The 25,656-nt window shown below is 37.9% G+C and overlaps 1 protein-coding gene across 1 annotated transcript; it reads left to right on the top strand.

Moving 5' to 3' along the window:
• The first annotated feature begins 1,538 nt into the window (after positions 1-1,538).
• LOC149690859 (uncharacterized) lies at positions 1,539-20,615 on the top strand. The gene is made up of 6 exons (XM_089870663.1): positions 1,539-1,842; positions 6,293-6,670; positions 9,824-10,098; positions 10,674-10,986; positions 11,092-11,370; positions 19,090-20,615. Exons 1-6 carry the CDS (start codon positions 1,599-1,601, stop codon positions 19,329-19,331), a joined length of 1,731 nt encoding a protein of 576 aa, XP_089726789.1. The 5' UTR covers positions 1,539-1,598; the 3' UTR covers positions 19,332-20,615.
• The last annotated feature ends 5,041 nt before the right edge of the window (positions 20,616-25,656 follow it).

Here is a 25,656-nt window from a genome sequence, read left to right as displayed (position 1 = left end):
CAATTTTAAATTCCCCTATGCGATTTATTGAAAATATTTTTTTCAAAAAAAAAAGTTAATTATGAATCTATGCTGCACAGCAAACGATGGTCATAATAGTTCAATTGAATCCCGTTTGGTGTCGCTAGCATCCACTCTCCTCTTATAATCCAATCCCATTCCTCTCTCTCTCTCTCATCCTCTTTGGGATGCTGATCTCCGATCTCTCCGCTGCAATTGAAAACACTCAAACCTTATATAACCGAGAAGAACATTTCTCTAAAAATATGTTACACATTCTTTTATTTTAAGCCTCGGTCTCATATTGAAATTATTCAATTCACTGCATGTTTTAGTTTTTCTGTCTCAGAATGTATAAGAGTAAATACCAAACAATGCCTTTGTCTCTATTGGCTCAAACACGGCAGCGTGGGAAGTTTACTTATAATTTGCATAATTTCATTACATTTAGATCTATGCCCCGTGTCGACCGAGTTAAGAGTATATACACACAAACTCTTTTATCCTAAGCAATATATTATATATATAAAAAAAAATAAATACTCCGGCGGGGTAGTTAATCCTTCTTTCCCCCCGTTATAACTAGAACGGACGGATTCTAGTGTTCATCTCTGTGTTCTGATTCGTCGACGGAGCCCTTCGTTGTCTAGTAGTGTCTTCTGCTAGCCCTCCAGCGCACGGATCTCGCGGCCCCGGACTTTCGTATAGTTTACGCGGGATCACCGCGTTAGAAAGTACTTCCTATTCCTCTTCTAAAGTGTTGGGGGCTCTTCGTTACTGCCTCTTCTATTCCCGGAATAAATAGAGTGTAACGCTAGAACGCGCTAGAGTAACGGCAGAGTAACACACGCGTTTTTTGATATCCCCAATTTTCAGTGGTGGTGGTGTTGGCGGCGCCAGACAAAGTTATCTTTTGAGATATTTAAGGAAATCGGGGAAGAATAATTAGGGAACGAGGGAAGTAGTTTTAGTTTTAGAACTACTTCCGGTTGCTTGTTTGCTTGGCTGGTCGGTCGGACGTGTTCCCCCCCTTGAATTAATTGTTTATTTGTTTGTTTACTCGTTAATCGGTAAGGAATTTTTCCGTATGAATATTTGTCTTTTCATTTATAACATTATTTAATATTTATTAGTAATAACAATTTTAAATGTTTAATTGAATTATTTATCACGTCAAATTCTTTCAATTTTTATTTTTTTTTAAATTAATAATTGGTATTTCTTAATATTGATTATTTTTAATTATTTAAGATGAATTATCTATTTCATTAAAACTATTTTTTCATTATTAAACCATTATCATTAAATACCATAATAACTATAATTTATTTTTAATTTATATCTTATTTAACTTCATATTTAAGTCAATTAAATTAACAGGAACAATTATAATTTGTATCTTTCAGAAATCTCTAGTCAAATTATTACCACAACAATTACACCTGTCCAACTGTACCAGGGTTTCAACTGTTCCGCACACCAATCACACAACATATCCTAAATCTAGTCATTACATTTGGGACGCATCTTAGAGGAGAAATGTGATCATGTGTTGTCGTCGTGGATTTGGAAATTAATTCCCTCGTTTTGACATCGGGATGACGGACGACGATTCTTGCGGAGCCGGTAGCGGCAGCGTGGTCAACAGCGGAGGCGGCGGCATCAGACTGCGCGGAAACCCGTCAGCTAGAGTCGTACGGAGCCGGAGTTTCGAGCAGCCGAGGAGAAGTTCTCCTAACACCGGACAGAATAACTCGTCAGCCGTTGATCGGGCTCTCATCATCGGAGAAGGCATGGGAAGCGCTTTCAGAGCGGTCACTCCAAAAAGGTCCCGGGATCTCGGTACGTAACGTTTTAAAATTATACCTATTTTAACACGCTGGGCAAGGGGTTGGACACTTTCTCTTGGAATTAAGTTTAAGTACGTTATATTTATATAATTACTAAATCAGAAAGGTTTCTAGAGGTTACAAAAGGGTGTCCGAACATAAATTAAGCAAATGGTTAAATTGCCATTAATTAAAGGGGTCAATGAAATCCTGGAGAGGTCGGGGTATTTAATAATCAGGGAAAAATTTCATGGGTTTACGAAAATGCACTCCAGTTTAACGGATTAATGCTATAGGTCAAAGGTTAATTATTTTTATCTATATGGTTTATCTATCCCGAATATTACATAAATCCTCGTGTAAAAATGCACCCTATTTATTTCTTGGGTTTACGAAAATTCATGACGCCAGTTGTCTTTAGTCTAACGCGTTTGAATATATAAAGAAAATGGTACGGGTCAAAGGTTAAATCTACGCTGAATTTTGAACATACATGCTGCATGCTGGTGCAAAAATGCGCTCTTTTAATATTGATAAGTGTTTCTTATACAATTTTCCAAGAAGAAATCTGAATTGAGACTCGTCGTCTCCAAAGTTTATTATACCGAAAGCGTATCTTTTAATCGATGTTTACAACAAGCGTTATTTTACAACCAAACGAGTTTATAAGTGGTTTATTTCCCGCGCAATCTCAAAATATCAACTGCAGCGCGCTGCACTTCTAGACAGGTAGCTCAATTTTACGCCGTAGCTCGCTTTATCAGAAAATAATAAATCAAATTATTGCTACACGTTCCCCGCATAACGAAAATAATTAAGAACTTGTAAAAGAGAAAAAATCCAGGGTTTTTTTTTTTGTTTGAAGTGTCTGACACGAATAGGACTATATCTGAGATTAATGCTTCGAGTTAATCGCCTGTTTTTATGACCGTTGGATTAAGGTTTGTCGCCAAATAGGCGGCTAAGATTACATAATGAAGTATAACCGTGTATATACATTTTGACCCCCCCCCCCGCCTTGTTTGTAAATATATACGTACGTTTTTATGAAGGGACAGAGATTGGTGCATGCTTGAAGTAGGTGAAATTTATTTCCCCGCCAAGCCACTCAAAGTCTATATAATTCCTGGAAACTAGGGAAATAGTTTTAATACGCAACCTGGACTGGAATACAATTTTTTTTGGTATAATTTTCAAATCCTTATATAAAATCTTTGGTGAAAGCAAACGTATGCGCCAACGCAAGACGTCTAAGGCTTGTAAAACGTATACGCCAACGTCAAACGTCGAAACAGTTGCGCAATTTCCGGTAGAGCTGAATAACGTTCTCATCAAATTAATTTAAACTTAATGAAACCATAATCGCATTGAAACTAAAGTTTTCTCTTTCTTTTTGACGTTTACAAGTTCAATTTCTTATAAACCCAACCCAATCCAATCCAATCTTTAATATTTTTTATTTTCTTTCTTTCAATTTTTTCGATTTGGTTTCAATATTTTTTATATACTTCTAGGAATTGATCTGGTTTATACCTTTCGTTGTTCATTTTGAGGCAAGCCTGTATATGGGTTCAAATCGGCTTATCTATACTTTCCCCTGGTGCATGGTCAGATATAAAAAAAGAGAGCCCAACCGTAAGCCTATTAAATTGGGACCTATCGGATTTGGCACGCTATTGCCTGATTGTGTCAGAAAGCTCAGAGGCGCGAGGTCGAACCATATATACCACAAAGTAATCTCGCATCGTATAGTCTTGCGGCCCAAATCAAACGGAACTCCCTATAAGTTGCTCCGTAACAATCCTCGGATTACAAATGATCCCCTTTTAGTTTTACTGATTGGTCCTGGACCCACTGAGCTAGTGCTGGGGCTCCAAGAGGCCTGTGATGCCCCCATCCATTTCGTAATTCTCTTTTCACAAATTTATTGTTTTCTTAATAGCGTATTCTTTATTTTTAACGCGAGGTTCACGCTATTGTTGATTTAAATTCGTGAAAATAATTAATATGAATTTATTTATCGTTACACGAATATTGTCAACAAAAAACTCTTACCCATGAGTTAGAAATAAATTCCCCTTTGAATATTAATTGTTTTCTGAGACCGACGTAAACTTTTCGCAGCAAATAATTACTGATTCTAAGACCTACATAATTTCGCTACAGTCTGAAAATATTTCATATAATATTAGAAGTATGTAGGCCTATGTTAAAAGCAAAAGTTTCTTTACTAGCGTATACACAAAATAAGTTTCGAACTAAAAATGTTTTACCCCCCGCTTCTTGAAGCTTCTAAAATTGTAAATTTTGGGTAAAATTACAGCGCTCGCTCGCGCGGGCCATTTTAGTGTTAGCAAAAGTGGGCATCAATGGCGTTGGCATACTAATGCGTTTAGAGTGGCTAGAAAAGTGCTAATTAATTACCAGTCTCGTTAAAGAGAGAACCCGGCGGCCAGCACCGCGCGGTATATGATATAACTTTCCTCTCGGATGCGGCAAGGGTGGAAAGACCTGGCTACTGCTGCTGCTCTTCTAAATTCGTACAGGGGGGCTTTAAAAGCTACTGCTGCCGCCGTAGGAGAGCCCCGCCCACCCGATATACTCTCGTCCGCCCCTCTTATTCCACGCTCGCCCCACTCACTCTCTTGGAAATTCGCGGAAGCCTTCTGGAGGAGAAGCGCGCGAAAGATTGAGAGCTAAGCGGATTTGGGCGGGAACTGCCTCGTGCTCTCTACTCGATCTCTAACCATAGCTATATAGCTACATTTCACGCGCGTTTCACTTCTCTCTCTCTCTCTCTCTCCATAGCGCGCGCTGCTTCATAGATATCAAAAATAATATTAGAATTTGTACTACGATGAACATGTTGTTTTCAATGAAATATCATAACCAAAATCATCATACTTTTGCTTTCAATTTATTTGAAATGACACAAATCGTGGAAATACTTAAGGAGGGGTTGTTTTATTTCTAATATCTATGTCTGTCCTCTTTGAAATTGCGCGTGAACAAAAAGGAATTTAGTATAGGTAGGTATAGTTCTCCATCGAAATTAATTGAGTTCTGCTTCTGCCTCTCTCTCTCTCTCTCTCTCTCTCTCTCTCTCTCTCTCTCAGGGATCAAAAGGAAATAGCTCCCGTTCTCTTTTCCCGCCTATTCTTATAAAGTTGGATGGTTGGCTCGCACGCGCCGTTTTCGCGGTTTCTAATCATATTATAACCTCGTGATGTTCCTACTCTGTCAGGTTTTCGCGCGGTTTTCTTCTGATCTTTTCACCGCCTTTTAAGGCTTTCAAATTGTATATCGAGAAATCCTCTTCTTACTTAGACTTTTGATTATTATTATTATTATTATTAAAGAAAAAAAATGGATTTCTAGGCCTAGATTTTTTTCTTTCCTTGTGGGTTTGCCGCCGCCCAATTTCTTCAGAGGATATTTGTTTGTTTATTTATTTAAGTGTGATGTAGGAAAATTAATATAAACCAAGAAATTTAAAAGAAAATATTAAGATATTATTGGGAAACATTAATAAATATTGAAACGTATCAATAAGTTATAAAAAAAGTATCAAGGAATTTTCAGTAAGATCTAAGAAATCCTGAGAAAAATATAAGAAATTAATTCCTGGAAAAGATATTTCAAAGGATAGAACTAATGAATGATTGTACCTACCCATAAATCATTATATATTATTTAAAAATTATAAATATTCGTTCTTCTTTGTGAATCTGACACAGAGGTCACGATGTTAGGTTGGGAAGTTTACCACCTGTGTCTTATATCAAACATAGAAGTCATATAGATACACGCGAGTCGCGTGGTTTAGAACAATACAAATCTCGTGATAAATAGATTATTTCCATAGAAACCTATTGAATTTTTCGATCCTTACTACCCTCTTCCAATCTATTAGAATAAAATCCCTTATAGTAGCTCATAAATCATTTAACACTATTATTCCTATGGTAGTTATTGAACGAGCTACCTGTTTTAGGTTGGGTATATATATATATTGAACCGTGCATTAAATTTGCATGCCTTGTTCGCGTTTTTCTGGTAAAGTTCAACAGCGGAACATGACCTTAAGCCACACGCTGATTTATAATATTGGTTTTTTTTTTTGTACTGCCTCGATATTGCTTGCTTGGGAAAGATTTTATGAATAAATATCAAATACATGTCGTGTATTTTTCAGGGATTAAATTATTTTTTATTTTATTTAGGGCATATTATTATTGGTTAGTTAGAAGGCAATATATTGAAGTACCAAATTAATTATTTTCATTGTTTTTTTAATTTCAATGACATCACTTGAAATTGTTTGATCAATTTCAAAACTCTCCTACTTTTCCCTGACCTGTCCATGCATATTTTCCCATAATTTAGTTCTTTTATAATTCTATCATTGTATGATGTCACCGTATTAATGTAAATATCTTCTTATTATTATCTTTTATCGATAGAATCGTCGGATGGTGTCATAATTCAAAGCCCGGTTCGCGGTTCGAGCAGTCCTTTAACGGTGGCCCGTCAAACGAGTACCGGGGCATCGCTGGGCCACCAACTGCCGAGCTTATTAAATCCCGAGAATTTCCCGGCCTATTACTCGTCGATTTGGTGCAGTTCTTTGGCGCTTCGCACGTGCACTCTGGAACCGGCGGCTTTCCCGCTCTTTTCGCTTTTCCCGCCTCATCCGGCTGCGGCTCATCACGCCGGTGGCGTCACGGGATCAAGCTCTTCTCCTCATCCTTATCTGGGAGTCGTGGCTCCCCCGCATCTACCATCTTCCCATCCATCCTTTCACCATCACGCCCTTGACAGCCCCTCAACCACACCGACAGGTAAGTTAATTATATCATATACGTCATCTAATTTAATTAATAATCCTTAGTTCGACTCCGTCCGTGATTAACTATAATCATTTAAATTATTATAAGGCTTATTGTCGAGTGTATGGGTTCGTGCACCCAAGTTCAAATCCTAAACCAAGGCCATTAAATAGACTATAAGTAAGAATGGGAGGTTACCAGTGATGTAGGCTTAGGTAGGAAATAACCAGCCTATACCTTAAGGCGTACTTGATATATCACGATATTTTCCTTTTCGAATCAATCTCTTGGACGTGTAGAGAAAATCTTACGCCTTCCTCGGAAAACGGCTCGTCCAGATATCCAACTTTCTTCCCATGAATTCATTAATTTTCCCCATGAATATACCCTTATTTTATATGTACTAATTGCTCCTGATTATATTGTGTAAAATTAGGTTACGGATACGTAATTAACCCATGAAAATCCTTAAATTTTCATGGTATGACAGGGATAATTAGTGAATATCAGTTAGAACTTCTCCTGTTAAAAAAAACTATGATTTGCATTGAATATTCCTGGATTTCTACCTTAAATTCGGTCTAAATATAGAGACGTACTGAGAAGATTCATGCTTAGAGATTAGGAGTGGAATAGATTGACCCCACAGGGCACTGCATCGGGCTGATTTCATTCGACAGTCGTACGAGACGGAACTACTTCATTTTAGCATTAGTTATTTATACGCCGTACCTTTAACAGAATTGCTAAGATGAATTGTCGCGATCCTGCATGGTTCTCCGTATCTTTTTCTATCCGCAAATCTACCTTTCAATCTTGTTCCTTCAAGCCGGGGCAGCCGATCGTGGATACCGAAAACGATTGGACTATATAGAGTTAGTTCTCTTGGTGGATGGAGTGTGGGAGAGTGGGTTTTCACCTTAGGTGCGAAACAGGCGAGGGGATAGGCTAGCTTTCCAAGGAAATCTTGTGTCAATAGCTAGAAGGCCTAAATGGAACGAAGCGCCATGTACGGAACAAATCCCGATTCTAGAGAACCAGATGCTACTAGAATGGCCTTTCTCTACCCACCTATATCTTCCTTTCTTTTCTTTTGCTCTTTCGGGTACCGGTCTATACCAAAATAATATCAACGTGCTTTCAGCAACAATATCCTATTTTAACCAGGGAATACACCAAGGGTGATATCGGTCTATTATTTACATATTTTACATCAATATACAGACCTTAAAGTAATTAAAATTTAATTATAATAATATTTTCGCAAATTAAAAAAATCAGAAGTTGAGAAGCCAACTTACAGGCTGAATAAACTTAATGCTTTTTCTATGAGCCCCTTTATAGTATTTACCCGCAATACATGGGTGTATTTGAAAATATTTTTTTTTTTTTTTTGAAATTCGGTTGTCGCTCAGGTTTGGTAGATTTAAGGGTTAGGGTCAGTGTTTGTTTTAGGGAACTTTTTCAAAATGTTTAGTATACCAGAATAATTTCCTTAAATTAAAAATTAAAAATCAAAATTTGAGAAGCCAACTTACAGGCTGAATAATCGTAATGCTTTTTCTACGAGCCCCTGTAAAGTGTTTACCCGCAATACACCGGTGTATTAGAAAATAAATTCTGAAATTCGGTTGTCGTTCAGATTTGGTACATTTTAGGATCAGGGTTGTAGGGGCAAACCTTTAAAAAACGGTTGATATAACAGAAGAGGGGATCGTGAGAAACTGGGCACCTTTTCTCCTGAGCTTTCCCGATCTTTTCTTGCGCTCCAATCGTTAGCGCTCGCGCGCTTTTGCGTTACGATACGTTATGGCGGGAATTTTCTCGCGCCTCGAGCGTTTGTGATTCCCGCGTTTTCCGCTTTGCTTCCCTTACCAATAACATCATTTCCATTTCCTATCGGCTATAGAATGTAACACACTGCAGGCACGTGTTTATTTAAGGCTAGCTAACACCTATAGTGATACCCGCTTATAAAGGATGTATTTTGGGGTAGAATTATTCTACTATCATATAGTGGTTTTCCCTCTATAATTTATTAATGAAATGTTAAGCTGATATTGTGAGAAACTATTATTGAATCATTAAACAAGGTCAATTAAAAGCATCAATTAATTTTTAATGTCGATAAACATAGATTAGGGTTAAAACAACTACATATTAGTAATTTAACACTATACCTTCTAATCCTAACCTTACTTCTCTTAGTCTATAACCAATATATTATTATAAATCATCACGTTTATTCGGCGAACTCCAGAAATAAGGCCTATATAGTTAGAAATCCCTAGATATCAATAAATCTTATTTGAAAATCATAATTCGGGAATCAATTTTCAACAACTGATATCTGTAAACCTATTTAGGCTTAAGAATAAGCCTTTGCTGGATTATTTCGCCGAAATATAATTAGAACCCTTAAAAGGGAAAAGGGGGCCTTGATTTATCACCGCAGAGGTCAAAGCGCGAAACTATCTTGGACCCCCAACCCTTATGATTTGTGGCCGGTTAGTGGAAATAGCTACGCTCGCTTGAACCCAACTCGCCTAGAGAGAGAGAGATATAGAGAACGTATTGCTTGACCCTAGTAGTCCTCTCCTAGCTGTTTTGCGCTTATAGCTCTTTACACCCCGTATGCAAATGAGTTCAGGATTTGGTTGGGGCATTCCGGGCGAGTTTGGGGCCTTATATCATCTCCTATTAACGCCTTGAATAAGAGGGGCCCCTTTCTCTGCCCCCACACAAAGCCACCTGCGGACATTAATATATACCAACACAAAGAGAGTAAAGTCATACGTAAACGTAACGCGTGTATAGTAATATTCAATCTTAGATTGGGTATATTTTAAACAAGAATCTTATGAATTTATACTCCTTTAAAGGTTGATTTCTATACTTGTAGAACGTGGAAAAGTTTTAAACACTTTTATGAATATTTTGCGAGGAAAATTCAATATCGGATATATATTTCAAAGTAAACTTTTCGGATACGAGGAACTTTTAATTAAATTAAAACTCACCAGCCAAGATTAAATTAATTTTCTTGGTTATGTTAATTTTTTAGATTTAATTAGCCCCTTATTAATAATCATGGGTTGACTTAGTTGACATTTACTTATTTAGCGTAATTTTGAATTTGAAATATTTATTTTATTTATTTCTCAGGTACAAAAGCGGATTCATCACGTGGTTCACCAGTTTCGCCCTTAAGTCCGGTGACCTTTGGTCAGAGGTCATCACCCATTTCAAGTAGTAAAGATTCACCGGTGCGTTCGGGTAGCGATTTATCTAGTCCGACGTCAACCTCACTGTCCAGCCGGTTATCCAACGAATATCGACCTTTGACCTTACATACGTCATGGACGACTGACCTCAGAAGACCGTTCTTTTTACCTGACCCCGCTGCTGTTGCCGCTTACCCATTTTTTAGGCCAAATCCGGTAAGGTCTAAAATAGAAACTATAATTTTTTAGTTGCATGATTTATATGATATTATTTCTGTCCATTAGCAAGGAACCAATTTTAACCAAAAGAGAGGGTGTAATGTTTGTTAAGTTAGGTTTGGGTAAACAATGGAAGTAGGAGAATCTTCTTAGGTTCAGCTTCCCTTTAATAATCAGTAGAACGTTTTTAAAAATTACGGGGTGTTTTCTGCAGAAGCAAAAACTCTCGGTGTAAAATAAAAACATATTATCGCTCATGCACCGTCTGATAACAGTTATAAAGTCCAGGTAAAAAATATTGTCAAAGCATACCCAAAAAACCGATTAAAGTGAAATTACTTTAGGGAGTGGTTCCTACCTGCGCTATTAGAAGTCAATAATCACGAAGTAAAATAGGTCTACTAGGCCTACACTGTTGAATCTTATTGTGTATATAAAGCTTTGATTTTTTATCAAATTCCTTAAAATACGCCATATTATGGACCTTTAACTTTATAACTGTGTATTGTTTTTATATCAATTTTGTTGAAAACACTTAATGTTAGAAATTCTTCTTGTTTCTTATTTTTCAGAATTTGGGATACGTGGACCCGGCTGACAAATTATTTCGACCATTTCCGACGACGTTAACCGGTTGTTTCGGATTATCGCTTTATGGTTTGGGCGGTTCCGGTACATCGGGAAACGGAAGTAGCGCCTTTCCGGGACTAAAAGTTCACGGACCCCTCGGCTCCCCTCACGGAGCGGGAGGTGGTGGTCTCTTGGGAGGTTCCTCCGCCGACGCCATGATTAGGCCCGTCGGGGATGTCTATTCTTGCGTCAAGTGCGACAAGATCTTTAGTACCCCTCACGGACTCGAAGTTCACGCTAGAAGATCTCATAGTGGTAAATATTATTATTTAATCGTGATAAAAGTTTCAATTAGAAGGGTATCTAATATCGTCATTGGAAGCGATTAGTACCAAGAGTGGATGAAATGAGTGAAAAAAGGGTATTTTTCTTTATATTCATCTCAAGGGAAGCGGCCTTTCGCTTGCGAGTTATGTAACAAAACCTTCGGACACGAGGTCAGTTTAAGTCAACACAGGGCAGTCCATAGCGCCGAAAGAAGCTTCGAATGCAAACAATGCGGCAAATCCTTCAAAAGGTCCTCAACATTGTCGACGCATCTTTTAATACATTCGGACACTAGACCTTATCCGTGCCAGTACTGCGGAAAAAGGTTTCATCAGAAATCTGACATGAAGAAACATACCTACATTCATACTGGTCAGTACAAATATTAATTATTCTAATTAAGCACTTTGTTACGATGCTAGTATAAATAATAAGCTCACTATACTGGGGGCTCTTTTTAGAATAACAAAACCAGTACTTAAAACCACAAACCCCTTAAGTTGCTAAACAGGATTTGGGTTTTCAAATACACTTTGTAAACATCGTGTACTATACGACCCATCCCTTCCCAGATTGGTTAGGCCTTGTGTTACTAAAAACAAAGTCTTTCAATCCCATTGCAAAAGCTCTTGTTGGGTTTATCCATTCTCCTAATAGGTAATCCCTTGGGGTTTGACCTCTCTCTCTCTCAGTCCCGCGTCCAACTTACAAGTAGGGGTCAGGCTACAAAAGGGCTAGCTAGCTGACGCGCAGATGTGGCGTATAGAGAGAGACTAGGGGTCGCGCTGGCTGCTCGAGTTGTTGAGCCCCGCGGAGGAAGCTGAGATCTGTCTGTAATAATCGAGGACTAGATCCTCGATACTTCGCTGATTCCTAGCGAAGTGGCCTGACTGGCTGGGTGGCTGGTCGACAGTCAGATCAGGGATATGCCTGATTAAGTTCATCCCTGTTCTTTACCCCCAGTACATGACAGAAAGGCTTAAAGGAACGGTGAAACCCTAGCGTGATGAACTTATCTGGAAAAGAAAGAAAGAAGAGAATGCATGATTTAAAATAAATCTGTCACCCTCACTTTACCCTGCTGGTTTTTGTACGTACTGTATAGTTGAAGATGGTTAAGGTTGGATGGGGTGGGTACGGGGGATGTCCTGGCAGGGTTAGATTGTTTTTGTAATCCTGGTAGCTGCTCTGAACAGATTGTTATTGTAGGACCCCCCGACTAATTCAATTACCGCTTGCTTTTTGCTCTTCATCCTCCTACCTAGAGCTTCGTTCATCCCCGAGTTCTCTAGCAAAGGCATAAATGCGCCCCCATCTCCCCGCTCCTTTTTAATCCCCTCAGGTCAGATTAGACTATACCAGGTTTTTTTTAGAAAGACAGTTCTTAGTTTGATTTTTTTTTTAGCTAGAGCCTAGAGTTTCGGAGGTTTTTGCCCAAGTTATCCGCTTTTAATCTTAACAAGTTCTCTACAGCCCACTCCATTTTGGGTTTTGCTCTGCAAATGTGTTTTTATTTGTATAATTACTTTGTGGTAACCTAAGATAGTCCATTCTTGACTTGGTCAAACTTGTCTTTTTTCTAGCCGTTAGAAAGTTTAGGAGAAAGCCTTAAAAATCTTAACCTTTCCCAATTTAGTAATAAAAAGAATGAAAAAAAAGTTGAGGGGGAACATGCAGCACTGGGCTTTGAGAACTTAAAGGGCACTAAGGCAAAAAATCCAAACTTTTAAGTCGTAAAAATTTCATTTGGGATGACTCTAAGGCTAAGCTAGGATTCGAGCATGGTATAAAGTCACTATTTAATTCTATTAAGAGAAAGGGAAGTACGTTACGTAGCTCGACTATTAAAGTCTCCTTTACGTCCTGGCGTACGATTCCGAGGTATTACTGCTACTGCTATAGCCCACCAGGTTGCTCGCTTGCTTGCCTCGGTACGCACTTAAAAGGCAGGCCGGGCTGATTTCTGACCATTGGGGCTCGTTTCGGCGGTCGGCCAAAGGGCGTGCTGGGATCGAAATGACCGCGGCCATCGTACCAAACGGCATTCGAATCGCCTCATTGCTTTTACTAGGGCTTTCTCTTCTTACTTACTTCCTTCCTTACTTCCCCTTTCAAACCGTGTTTCCTTGGTCTAGTGCATCCCATGCCTCGAAATCGGATGACCTCTCTGTAAATGACAAGTTTTCGAAATTACTAGCTTTATACTTCTACTTCTACCTAGAACTGGAACCGTAGCTTACCGTAAGCGAACCTTCAGGTTTCGTGATTCAACAGACTTGGGGTAGAATAACGTTTACCCTAAATAGAGATAATTATGAATTTAGCGTAGATAGATTTAATGTAATGTAGATTTTGAATGTTTAATTGTGAATTTTCAAAATTAGAATAGAAATTATTAGTTAGTTTGAAATATCTTTTTATATCTGATACTTTAATCAGTTACACAGTATACAATTGATTAGATTAGGTTAGCGCTATGACGTAGCGCTGTACAAATTGTTAAAATTTTCCATAGGAAAATCATTTTAGGTTCGACATACACATTGAACATTACGTAGGTATAATGTAATTTTTCAAAAGAACTTCGTAAAAACTCTTATTACATTCTATAATAGAAATCAGTTGAATACGAAATACAGTAGTGAACTGTTTTCCTGTATAACATGTTTAGTAAAATCCCAAAGGCCTCATTTCAGTATAGAAAACACCCCCGAAAACCCTTGCAGCAGAACTAAGAAAAATTTATAAAAACAAAACGGAAAAATTTCAAATATTCCTCTGATACCGACCATCTATCATAACACATTTTTATTTACGAGGTTCTCCTCCGAGATCTAACCAATTAGATCACGTACTTCATCTGTATAGGGGGGGGGAAGGAACTACTTGGTCATTTTATAAAACTAAAGGTTCCCTCTAGTCTAAAACAATCCATTTCAAACACCCCTCCCCCAACTTCGATCAAGTTCCTAAAGTTTTATTACGTTAACCTTAGTGAACAATGGAATAAAATACATCCAGGATGCGGAGAGGGATTGTAAGAGGCTGGAAGATGAGAGAGAGAGAGTCACGGGGTTAAAAAGGGATGGGGTAAAAATCGGAAAGAGTGATGTTTATATATATAATCCCAGTTCATCTTCAGGAAGACCAAGAGCAGAAAGATATCTACTGGTTTTTGGAGTCACGTGTTTAAAGAGATAGTGAAATATTCGTATAAATAAACAAACCATAACTAGCAATCATGGTCATTTTTCTACTGATGGAGAGAGAGAAAGGGTTCATGAACCAAGCCACTCATTTCTAAAACATCAGTGGATAAGAATTACTTGTTACTATCTAACAACAACGCAAACTGTTTCACTATCTCTTTGATAAAGATGAGGTTTGGGAGGAAGGAGGATGGAGGAGGATGCAAGTTAGGGTTGAAAATGAGAAAAACTCCTAAAGAAAAGTCGCCAGTTAAGATGAACAAGGGGGTCGTGTTGGGGGCAGGGGGCATAAAGTCAAAAAGCGACCCCCGGTGTTGTAGAAGAGAGTGAAAGTGAGAGAGAGAGAAAATTTAGCTTTCAAGGAGGAACCGCTATTCGTTGAGCTTTAATAGCACCTTCGGGAAATTTGGGAAACTGCGAGTATCAGCCGAGAGAGAGAAGAGGAGAGAAGCTCGCATTATGCAAAATGAAACGATATCTTTCATCCCGTCCATGCAACTAACGCGAATACACTCCGTTGTAAAGTAAACTAAACCGAAGTTAATGGGATATTCACTTGTAAACAAAGCAGTACATGCCTAAGAAAATCTAGAACGGGGCTTAAAGTTTTAGTATTTTACAAGACTGCGGGTTCCCAAAGTTTTCCAGTATCTTGTAAAGTGAACTGGTAGTTCAAATACCGTCGAATACTCGAAACTCTGTTACGTTTTCCTACATTTTTTCATCTTATCTTTTGATAACTTCGCGTAGGTCGTAACCTTTGACCGTATTCGCGTAAGAGAATGTAGCCCCTGGAAATTTCATTCTACTTCTAGCTCGGCGTTATTATTCTTTCTAAAAGCGAGCTCTACGCGTATGGGCTTTGGTAAAAGCGCGGGATCAGAGTTGGGGCCACGCCGCGCGGGCTCTTTTACTTTTATACGGCCCCAAAATCTGCCGAAGATTTTTGCTAGAGAGTCATTCTTCAAAAATAGCTAGAGTAACTTGTCAGCGTCGAATCCCACGTGGTTTTTATGATCTGGCGCGCGCTCGCGAGCTTGTATTTTAAAAGGAGGATGCGAGGGGGGTCCGCCCCCATAGGAAATCACAACTTCATTAGCATACATGGCATAGAATTCGTAGATTTTTCCGAGGAAAGTCGGATGATGAGCTCTTGCGTTTTTTCTTCTTTTAGCGGAGAGGAGAGTAAAGGTTTTTTCCTTTTTTTAAAGGCGAGTTTAGTCGATTATTATGAAAAGGAATAAGGAGATTTGACTGTTAAGAGGGGGTTTTATGTATGAGATTAAGCCTCTATTTTTTAGTATTTAATATTTCTGGAATTTACTTTCTTGTAATCATTAATTCAGCAGTGTAAACATTTTTACAGGGGCTCGTAGAAAATACATGGGCTCGCAAACCCCTGAATTGTATCTTTCCCTCATAATACTGGATTAAATTATACGGTATTTGCGCTGTTTTTGTGGCCATTTCCGGGTAAGCCTGCATGCTCCGGTTAGGTTTTGTTGATAAGACAAATCGTCGAAACAGATTAAATTCGGAGAGAAGGAAAAGGGTTTGAAAAATCACTCTTTGGCTGGGCTCGACTGGCAATAAGCGAGATTCCCGATTTTTCCTCCCCCACCCGGACATAATTCTTTCTGTTCTTCCGAAAGCAATTTCATTCCTTTACTAGAATCCCTTCTCTTATTGGTCCTTTTAAAGAGAAATAAGGAAAAAGGGGGCATTCTACGTCATAGTCTGGAATCTCTGCCAATCCCCAAAAATCGTTTCTAACGAATTTCGTCCCCCGTTCAAACCCGGATCGGAATTCCAAATATTTTTGGCTTTGAAAAGAAATTTCGTTTTCCCAGCTCATGCGCCGTGCCCTTTTCACTGATTTTTACGTACGACGTTTCCTTAAGGTTTCTGGGTCACATTAAGCCTTGGTTTAATGGTTTTTGAGATTACACATTGTGTAGAATATTTTTAATTTAAGCCTAGGTTTACCTCGATTTTAAGAATTATTTGGATTAGAAGAACTTAACTCTTCTTTGGACCTTGCTTATTTTTTTTCCTTACTAATCACGTGGTATTACTGTATCAATTTTTATAGCGCGTGGAATTTTTAAACAAAGGCTTACGTATTCACAAAACACGTGACCTTCCTCCTATCCCATTTGTTAAAGCGCGTGAAATTTCAAAAATTCATGATTAGGCTTAACGAATTTTTCAAACTTGATCAACGTAATGGGCTTTTCTATAGAGAACTATGACAATTATCTCTAGGTGTGAACTGATTCTGGTACCATGAACGTCGAACCATTAATCTCATTAAGAAAAAGGGCCCAAACTCCTAAAGTTGGCCCAAAAAATCAAAACTTTTTGTTTTACTGTCTCAGCTATATTTTTTCTTTTAGTCCCTGCAGCCAATCTTAAGATAGGACAGTGTCTCTGATACAAATAGAACCTCCACACAGCAGCCTTATAGTTTGAAACTCGAATCGTATCCTATCGTTGTAAGGTTGGCGGGTTTTGGGAGGGGACCCCAAAAAGAATCCTCTAACTTTTTGGGGTCCTATAGCTCCTTCCGTGTTTTACGACATGCTGGTGGAGAATGGAGGGTATGGGAGGAAATAGTTTGTACGTCCCAGAGATTGGCAAATCGTCCTCCTAAACGTCTCGAGGGACCTTTAATGAAATTTACAAAGCCCAATTTCGATCCGTGAGCGCCCCGCTCGACCCCTCTATAACCCGGGATAAAAAGGGGCCTGATTTATTTACGATTGAAAAAATTGGAATAGCAGTTTTTTTTCTTTCCTTTTTTCTACTTCCTACTTCCTTCTTCCTTCCTTGGGCTTCAGTTTTTTTGTCGTCAGACTCGTCAGGGAAAGCTTCCTCGCTTTGTTTTATTGGAACATCAAGATTGGGCTCGGGGAAGATTTAAGGGGGTTTTTTTTTTTGGCTGCCGGGCCTAACTCGAACCGAGGCTTAGAAGAGAATTCTACAGACGGACGGTTTGAGGAAAATTCTTGTATTGAAGACAACGGATTTTTATATTGGATTCCAAGCTACCCCCTCGTATTGTTGCTTGCTTGCTTCCATGATTTTTCTACAATAAAAATCATTACCAAAAAACGGATTTCACGTTTTCACCGCTTATTTTTCTTTTACTGAAATTTATTGGTTTCCCTATTCTCTTTTTTCTGTTTTTCTTTTATTGTTAGTAGACGCGTTCAATACGTTTTAGTAAAAGTTTATATTTTGTCGTAGGTCTATATTACTTGTAAGTTAGATTCTGTTGTAGAGAATCGGGAGGTCAGGGGTTGCCAAAAGTCAAAGAAAACGATGGAATAGGTCTGAAAGGTCAAGAAAAATCTAGGGGTTTTTAAATTTGCGTTAAATAGCAGAGAATTATTATTCTCAATTATAGATTAAGTGCATTATGGCTGATTTTTGCAGCGTGAAACCAAAGTTAAGTAAGCATTTTCATAAAGAGATTGCTTCAATTTTTTAGTCAAAGTTTTTTACCTGATTTAGTCTGGGACAAAAGACGTAATGTATTTCCGCAATTTTGGGAATCACGTAATACGGTTAATCCCAGGGTAACCATTATATCAGGACGTTTATATTTTCCTCAATTTTCATTATAGACATCAGCAGCTTTCATCGTGTACCTTCCGTATATAACCTCACTAAAAAAAAATCTATAAGGTTAACGACAGCCGCGCCGGTATTTAGTAAGGAGACTAGATTTTTACCCCCATATAGTCTATAGTACGCCCATGAATTCCCATAGGTCGCGTTAAGGACGAGCTACGGTCATTATTGGAGACCGTATTATCCATCCAACAACCATTAGGTCATCCGGACACTCCCTATTACATTTGACCCTATGAGGACATAAAAAAAATTATCAGTGATTCTAAAAAAAATGGAATCATATTTTGCAACTATCTCTTTAATATGGCACTAGTCATTTTTAGAACCAGAATATTCTGAATTTTGAAATTAGAACGTGGCAACCCTTGAGCTATGTATTCACGTATCAAATGAACATATTCATGGTGATGGGTGGTATGTTCTTATACAATAGACAAACAATAGCTTTCGGGACATACTGGTTTGTGTTTTGACTACATACCTAACCGTCCCTTCTGTGTATTCAAGCCGGGTACTCAATCTGTTTAACTTATTTCAACCAATGAAGTAATACAAGCGGCCAAAGCTTAAACTTACCCAACTGTTTTCACCTTTGTATACACTATTTCCTAATGTTTAAACAAAAACCCTGCAGGCTCCTGACAATGGTTGCGGGTTGCGGTTGGGTTTTAGATAGACTAGTAAGGCTTAGTGATTACCTACCGTTCGATACGTCGCAAATACAACACTTAATTACATTGGGGTCTCCGGCTAAGCTAAGCCTTGGTGTAACAATGTAGTCTTTGACTCACGTCCCTTGCCCTTGCCCTAACTCCTAATGCTTTTTCGGGTCTTATCGATTATAAGGGTTCGAAATTTTGGAAGAGCCTGTATGTTTAACGTATTAGTAAGGGGTTTATTGTTGGTAGTACTATTTCGGTGTAAACAGTTTTGGATGATGTGAGGTGTAATTCAATTATTCTCTAGTTTTGGTTTAATTATTCACATTCTCTCCGGACCTGGGAGCTGGGTTGGTTTGGTTTTGCTGCCCAAGTATGTTTTGATGTGATTGTTAAATCAGTTGTTGAACTTTTCTCCAATAATTGTTTGGGGTTTTCGAAGTTTAAACAGAGTTGCGACATTTCCTGGAAAATTTTGAGGAATTTTGAGATGGAAAATCTGTCGCGATGTTGATCTATAATGGGTCAAAGTTCAGATTGATTTGTTAACTAAATTTGATGAGTATATTTTTGTGTAATTTCAGGTGAAAAGCCGCACAAATGCACCGTGTGTGGTAAGGCGTTTTCTCAGTCATCGAATCTAATTACTCATTCGCGGAAACATACCGGATTTAAACCATTCTCGTGCGAAGTGTGCGGACGGGCCTTTCAACGTAAAGTAGACTTGAGACGTCACAAGGAAACTCAACACGCGGAAATGAGACCCGGAAATGGTTCGCAACAGGTTTGTGCTAATTCTGTCAACATAACCACGCCCACGTGTTAACTTCTTTATAACACGTTTGGACTTAACAAAACTAACTAACTCGTTATACCGAATTTGACTAATTCTAATATATTTAAGTTCGTTCTGGTTCTACTGATTGACTGTATACTAACAGATTCGTTTCACGACGATACGCGTGTGTTGTGTTTTGTGCGCGAACTTCAAAAGTTTTGGGAGAGGAAGGGGTATAATTACGAATTTGAAACCGGTGCTGCTAACTCGAAATCTTTCTAAGAGTTTTTTTTGCCTAAAATAAGTCTATTTTTACTGTGCGCGACAGAATTTTCACGCCATTTTATTTCTAAACGCATATTTGGATTCAGCTCGTTGTAACCTTTAAAATGATCCCAATTTCGTTAAAATCGGAGAATAATTGACGAAGTTGGGAATTTTCAAACGCATATTTACAAGTTTGAAAATTTCCAACTTCGTTATTTACGCATGGATTTTAATAAAATTAGTATCATTTTAAAGCTTTGAATGAGTTCTTTCCGAATCTGTAACAAACAACGTAACACCAATTTGAACTCGACCTGCATAAATGCGAAACTCATTACCGGGGGGGGGGAATACAAAGTTAATACTCTTCTCACCGTTCATTTAATATTTTAAACATAAACCGGCGCACGCGCAACTGTACAAACTCTCCCCCGTGATTGGTCTGTTTTCACAAAACCCGAGTGATTCGCGCGAGACTTTGCGCGCGCGAAAAGACTGCGCCGCGTTCACACTTACGAATATTGGACATATTTCCAAAATCACTTCTTTGACGACCCCTTCACCCAATGGGCGATTTAATTAATTTAATAAACCCTTTCTGTAAATAATAATCAAAACCAAATTAATAATTAACCAAATGCCGAGAGTATTATAATTAAGAAAAAAATATTTATAAAGAAACAAATCTATAAAAACGCAATGGTTAATATTTCAAGCACTAATTGGTGTATGATTAATAATTAAGCTAATTAGGAAAACATTTTTCGCTTTAACAAAAAAATATTGAAAAACGTGCTTAAAACCCCCGTTAATCCAATTTTTAAATTATTTAGAGAGAAAAATTACGCTAATGACGAAAAACGTTCCAATTAAATGTTACGATGAAAAATTAATGTAAATAATTATACATAGAAAGATAAACAAAAAATATATATGTTACGAAAAATTCTAGTCAAAGCTTTTTTATTATATATAAAAAAATTATTTAATTTTAAATGAACGTCCCTTAAATTAAAGGGCAAACTTAATTAATTTAATTTAATTAAACGATTGCTAAAAATAATTAGCGAGATTATTTAATTAATTAATATCTAAATTCTCTTTTTAAATGTTGAATCGATAAGTTTTTCTCTCTAAAATAGCTTTAAGAATATACAAAAAAAACAAATCTTTTTAATTACTAACAAATTAACAAATTGTTAATTAATTTTCATCTTTTTCCTAAAATTAAAAAAAAAAATTGACTATTTAAATATATGGTCATTCCCTTAACTAACATCACGTACTAACATTGAATCGATTGCTACTAACAAATGGTAAGAAATTAGGTAAGATATTTATTTTTTATCCAAATTTTATCAATCGTGATTTATTGGAATGCAAAATCAGCTTTTTTTTTATAAAAAATCAAGCTTTGAAAAAGAAATTCCTTTGATTTTTCCACGGTCAGCTTTGGATTTAGTGTAGAAATTCTCCAAGGGCTGAGTAACCAGGGTTGAAGGATCGCCCTTATTTACCACGCATGCGTACCCCGCTCCTTAATCCCAAGGCACCTAATCAAGGCACGCCAGCCAGCCCAAAAAAAAAGAGTAAAAGTAGTAGTAAACCAGCGGTGAACCTTTGCCAAAATCTAGGAAAGAAAATAGACCCGTAAACAACTTCTCCTAAAATGTATCTTCTCCCCCCAAAAATAATATATGAATACTTAGTTTTGATAATGATTGAAAATTTTGAGATCCAAGCCACTGAAAGATTATGTAGCGATATATTTAACGTGGGAACATTAAAGGGAATGCCTACTAATTATGAGACAAATCTGCATACAGGAAATATCTGAGTGATTTTAAAATTCAAATTAGTGATTTCATGAATTTTGTTAACAAGAAGGCAGGGCGTTACATGATTGGTCGGAGGTGCATATTTAAAATTATCCTGTGCATAAGCCAGGGAGTTTTATGGCAACTGTCCAAGCTGGAATATTTTTACCTCTCTACAAAAAGTGGTGTGGGGGTGGGTTGTGAGGAGGAGGGTGCAAAAGGTTACTAGCCTAATGACCGACTCCATTCCGTTCTCGTTGCTGTTAACTTTAGGCTGCCCAACCAGCTTTGCTAGAAAAACCCTCGGCCCAAACACTGATTTCATTATCTAGCCTAGAAAGAAGGGGACCCCAAGTATTGCGTATTCGAGCCTACGCCTTTCCTACTCGCCGAGAGAAAAATCTGCCCCGGGGGCCCCTAGAGGTTCGCTTTCGTAGCTCGGCCCCCCGCGCTTGCTTTTTCTAGTCCGCTTTCCCTAAGGGCCTTCTTGCTGCTCTATAGGTTTCCTTTTTCGTTTCGTTACTATCGAAAGTTCGAGCGCGCACCGCTAAGAGTTCAAAGGTCAGATTGAGTGGTGCCCGTAAGTCGATGGATGCCCAATGCTGTACGAGATTTTTTGGGCTTGGTCCCTTTTTCTTTTTGTAGGGAGAATCCTAAACAGCTTCTGTATATTGTTAAAGAATATCTTCTTCAAACTTCAGTTTATCTACTTCTGTTTTTAATTAAGGCTGAAACGTATCTGGGTTTTTGTGTAAATAGCAAAATATTTACCTTAATTCTGTAATTACATTACCTTTGCTTTCGACGCAGAATCGTAATAGACAAAAAACCAAAACGTATTTTATATAAATAATTAATAATAATAGTCAACAGTTAATATCTAAATTTCGTTACTTTTATTGTATAGAAAAATTTAATAGACACTTTGACCTATTTTATTAATATATATAATAATAATAGCAGCGACAGAACAATATTTCTTTTCTATTATTTAAATACAAAAGCTTATCTAGTTTCGATTAAGGAAGTAACTTACAATAAATTTTTCTATATTAATGAAAGGAGAAATTACGTGTTAAATTATCATTAATGTCGCATGGAAAACTTTTATCTAAAAGTTAATATTCACGAGAAAAAACAATAACCGAAGGTGCACGTGGAATTTCGTAATGTTTGTTTAACCTATTAGACGTAGTTAAGGGATATTAGGGGAAAATGAAAAGACGCGTAGAAGGTTAAAGGGGATCTTGAATCGCTTATAGCTTCGCACGTATTGATTCCTAGTTTTTAAATAAATAAATAATTTCCTAGAATTTAGTAAAAGAAAAGAAGGAGAGAAAAAAGAATAGGAAATTGATAATAAAATAAACAATAGTTTTCTAAGACGCTACGAAATCGGAACGAAGGTTTTCCGCACGCTAACACGCTATTTTTACCGCCCTTAAAGGGGTAGAAAAGAGACCAGGGACCGGCCCCTTATCGCCAATCATACCAAAGAAAAAAAAATAATTAACTCGTGTTTTAATTAATATATAACTAATCGTGAAGAAATTAATTTTCGCGTTTTGAAGGCGCTACAATACCATCTTATGCTATGGAATTTGCGTTATCTAAATTCAATCTTATTGAAGGAATAAATATTAGAAGGGGTGTGGGTTGACTTTGATGAGTTTTTAATGTATTTGCATGACGCTGTTTTCATAAAATCGAATCTTTTTTTCCCCGAAAGCGGGTTGCGATATTCCTGGGTCTTCTTCCACTAATAACATACGGTTGTATCGCGACAATGAAGCAGCGACTCTCACGCTACCACCCCCGACAACTTTTAAACGCTCTCTCATCACGACACCAACATACTCGTCACGACATTGTACCATGCACTCTTTAATAGTCCCCTCTTATCTTAATGGAGCTCCTGAAAAATACTCCCACTATATGTTGATTTATTTATTTTTTCCAATTTTTAACACTCCCATGTATAATAAAGCTATAGGTCAGAGTTCGTACTGGTCAAGGAAATCCTATCCTGGAAAATGTCAGCTTGAAATTTTAATCTAGAAAATTTTAATTTGTGGTAACTTACAGGTGGCTCTCTGAAGTTGAAATCAGTTTATACTATTTTGTGGTGTTATAACTCTGGTTCTATAAGAGATACGGTGTTGTCCTTTTAGGATGTTATAGTCCTATTTCTCACCTTTCCAACGATACTAAAAACTTGGGGTTACGACAATTAGTTCTCGAGTAACTAAGCAAAATGTTCATTAACGTCCTCTCCATAGGATTAACATGGGCTTATTTACACTACCCCTTTTAACTCTGGTTCTATAAGAGGTACAGTGAAGTTCTTTGAGTATGTCATAGCCCCAATTCTCACCTTTCCATCGATACTAAACATCCTTGAGATAAAATTAATCTGGGTTATAGAAAAGGTGTTTTTAATGAAACCGAAAAGAACAAATGATATTGATTATGGATAGTCCACAAAAATCGTATAGTTCAATAGAAAATCTTTGAAAGTCTATAATAATTTAACACGCGATCAAATCGTTCCCGGGAACCTTATATATAGAGATAGAAAGAAAATAGAAGAAGGATAAGGGCGTGATAGAGAAAGAAGAGTCCATTAGGAAAGACTTTATCATTTTTAACACGCTTTAACTGGACCGACCGAGGTTCCGAGCGCCTCTTTACAACCACGCCTCCTCTCGGCCTTTCACGCCAATTCCGTGCTATACCAGCATTAACTCGGACGCTACCATTTCGTCCCCCCCCCCCTAAAAGACACACAAGTACTGACTGGACACGCGGGACAATATGAATATAATATAGTAGATGAGATGGCTGCGACACTCTTCAAGATTGGTATAAAAGTCGGGGAACGTTCAAAGTGAATAGGCCTTTATAGCAGGGATAAGGGAGTCAGATGGATTGGAAATGATGATGGGCGACCTGCGGCACCATATCTCTCCCAGTGTACCTCGCGCACGCCCCTACCCTTCCGTAGGCGATTGCTAAGTGCTGCCGCGTAGCGCCATTTTATTTGAATGAGAACTAGCTTCTATTTTTGAGATAGAGGGAGCGTCCTTTACAATTTCGTCCGGCACGACCCTACCTAACCGCTGGGGATGATGGGAGGACTATGGTGCCGTAGGTGGGGGTACAAAGGCAACGCTTAAGGTATGGGGGTTTCCACTCCATTACTCTCTCCTTCAAGTTTATAGAAAGTTTTTACGGCTTGCGCACCTTGTTGATTTGTCCCGCCGCGCCTGCGCATTATAACAGCCATACGTCACCAAAATTCTCTCGGAAGTGACGTCACTAAACTCAACAACCAAGGCTTAGATCAAAATTCTTAAATAAATATACTTTACGTTAAATCTAATCATTATAAATTCATACGAGTATCAAATATCAACATTAGAATAGTTCGGCATAATATGAATAAGATTTGCTGGCACAAAGTAGAGAAACACAAACGAAGAACAAACGCTTTAAAAAAAGCCCACCATTTTATCAGTCTGCTTTATCTCTCCAAATCTTGCCTCCAGTTCGTGTTTTTTATAACACAAAACTGGCTGAACTGAACTGACTCAGTTTGAACTACAAGAGGGGACAAGTACCCATAATTCCTTTAGAACTTTCTGTAAAGGCCTATTCAATTGACCGCATAATTTCATTAAACAAACAGTCTCAACTATCTCAGCTATTAAAAAAATCCTCTCTCTCTCAGAAGCGGGACGCGCGGCCAATAAAATCTGTCCGAGCTCTATTTAGAAAGCCTGATTAATTGGCCATAGATAAAAAATCCTTGACCAACGGTCACGTCACGTCCCCGTCAAAGCGCGCTTCTTTTCATACCGAGAAATGGCATTTATGGTTAATCCGGTACGGTTTTAACCCGAGTAACTGCTGATAGTCGATAAATATTCGCGTGTTACTATCTCCTTCGCGTGACGCTACTCGAAATGGTTGCCAGTTCTTAGAGGGGGAGGGGGTAAAAAATGGATTCGAAGCTACGGGGCCAAGCGCGCATGGACTCTGTCAATAATAGGGGGGGGGTATACCCCCTTAAATAAGGTAAGGCCTTCCGTGTATGACCCACCGTGGAAATGATTTTTTTACGATTCCCGTGCCACCCACAATATTCTTTATTTAGAATTTACAGATCGCGTTTATGAGTTAATAATTACGCAAATGAACCCTCGAATATATTTATTCAATTCAACACGCGGGAAAAATATTCGATTTCTAAGCCTTATTTGAATTTTAGGCTTAGAGAGATTCAAACT

Source organism: Phalangium opilio, unplaced genomic scaffold (genome assembly GCF_054372755.1).
Source record: "Phalangium opilio isolate 3A_F unplaced genomic scaffold, DU_Popi_V2 ptg000031l_1, whole genome shotgun sequence".
Lineage (NCBI taxonomy): Eukaryota > Metazoa > Arthropoda > Arachnida > Opiliones > Phalangiidae > Phalangium > Phalangium opilio.
This window is presented reverse-complemented; position numbering and strand designations above follow the sequence as displayed.

Excerpts from the sequence above, each read along its gene's own strand:
- LOC149690859 (XM_089870663.1), top strand. The coding sequence starts at position 1,599 with ATGACGGACGACGATTCTTGCGGAGCCGGTAGCGGCAGCGTGGTCAAC. Across the intron at positions 10,987-11,091 it reads CGCTAGAAGATCTCATAGTG|GGTATTTTTCTTTATATTCA; the intron begins GTAAATATTATT and ends GAGTGAAAAAAG. Across the intron at positions 11,371-19,089 it reads ACATACCTACATTCATACTG|GTGAAAAGCCGCACAAATGC; the intron begins GTCAGTACAAAT and ends GTGTAATTTCAG.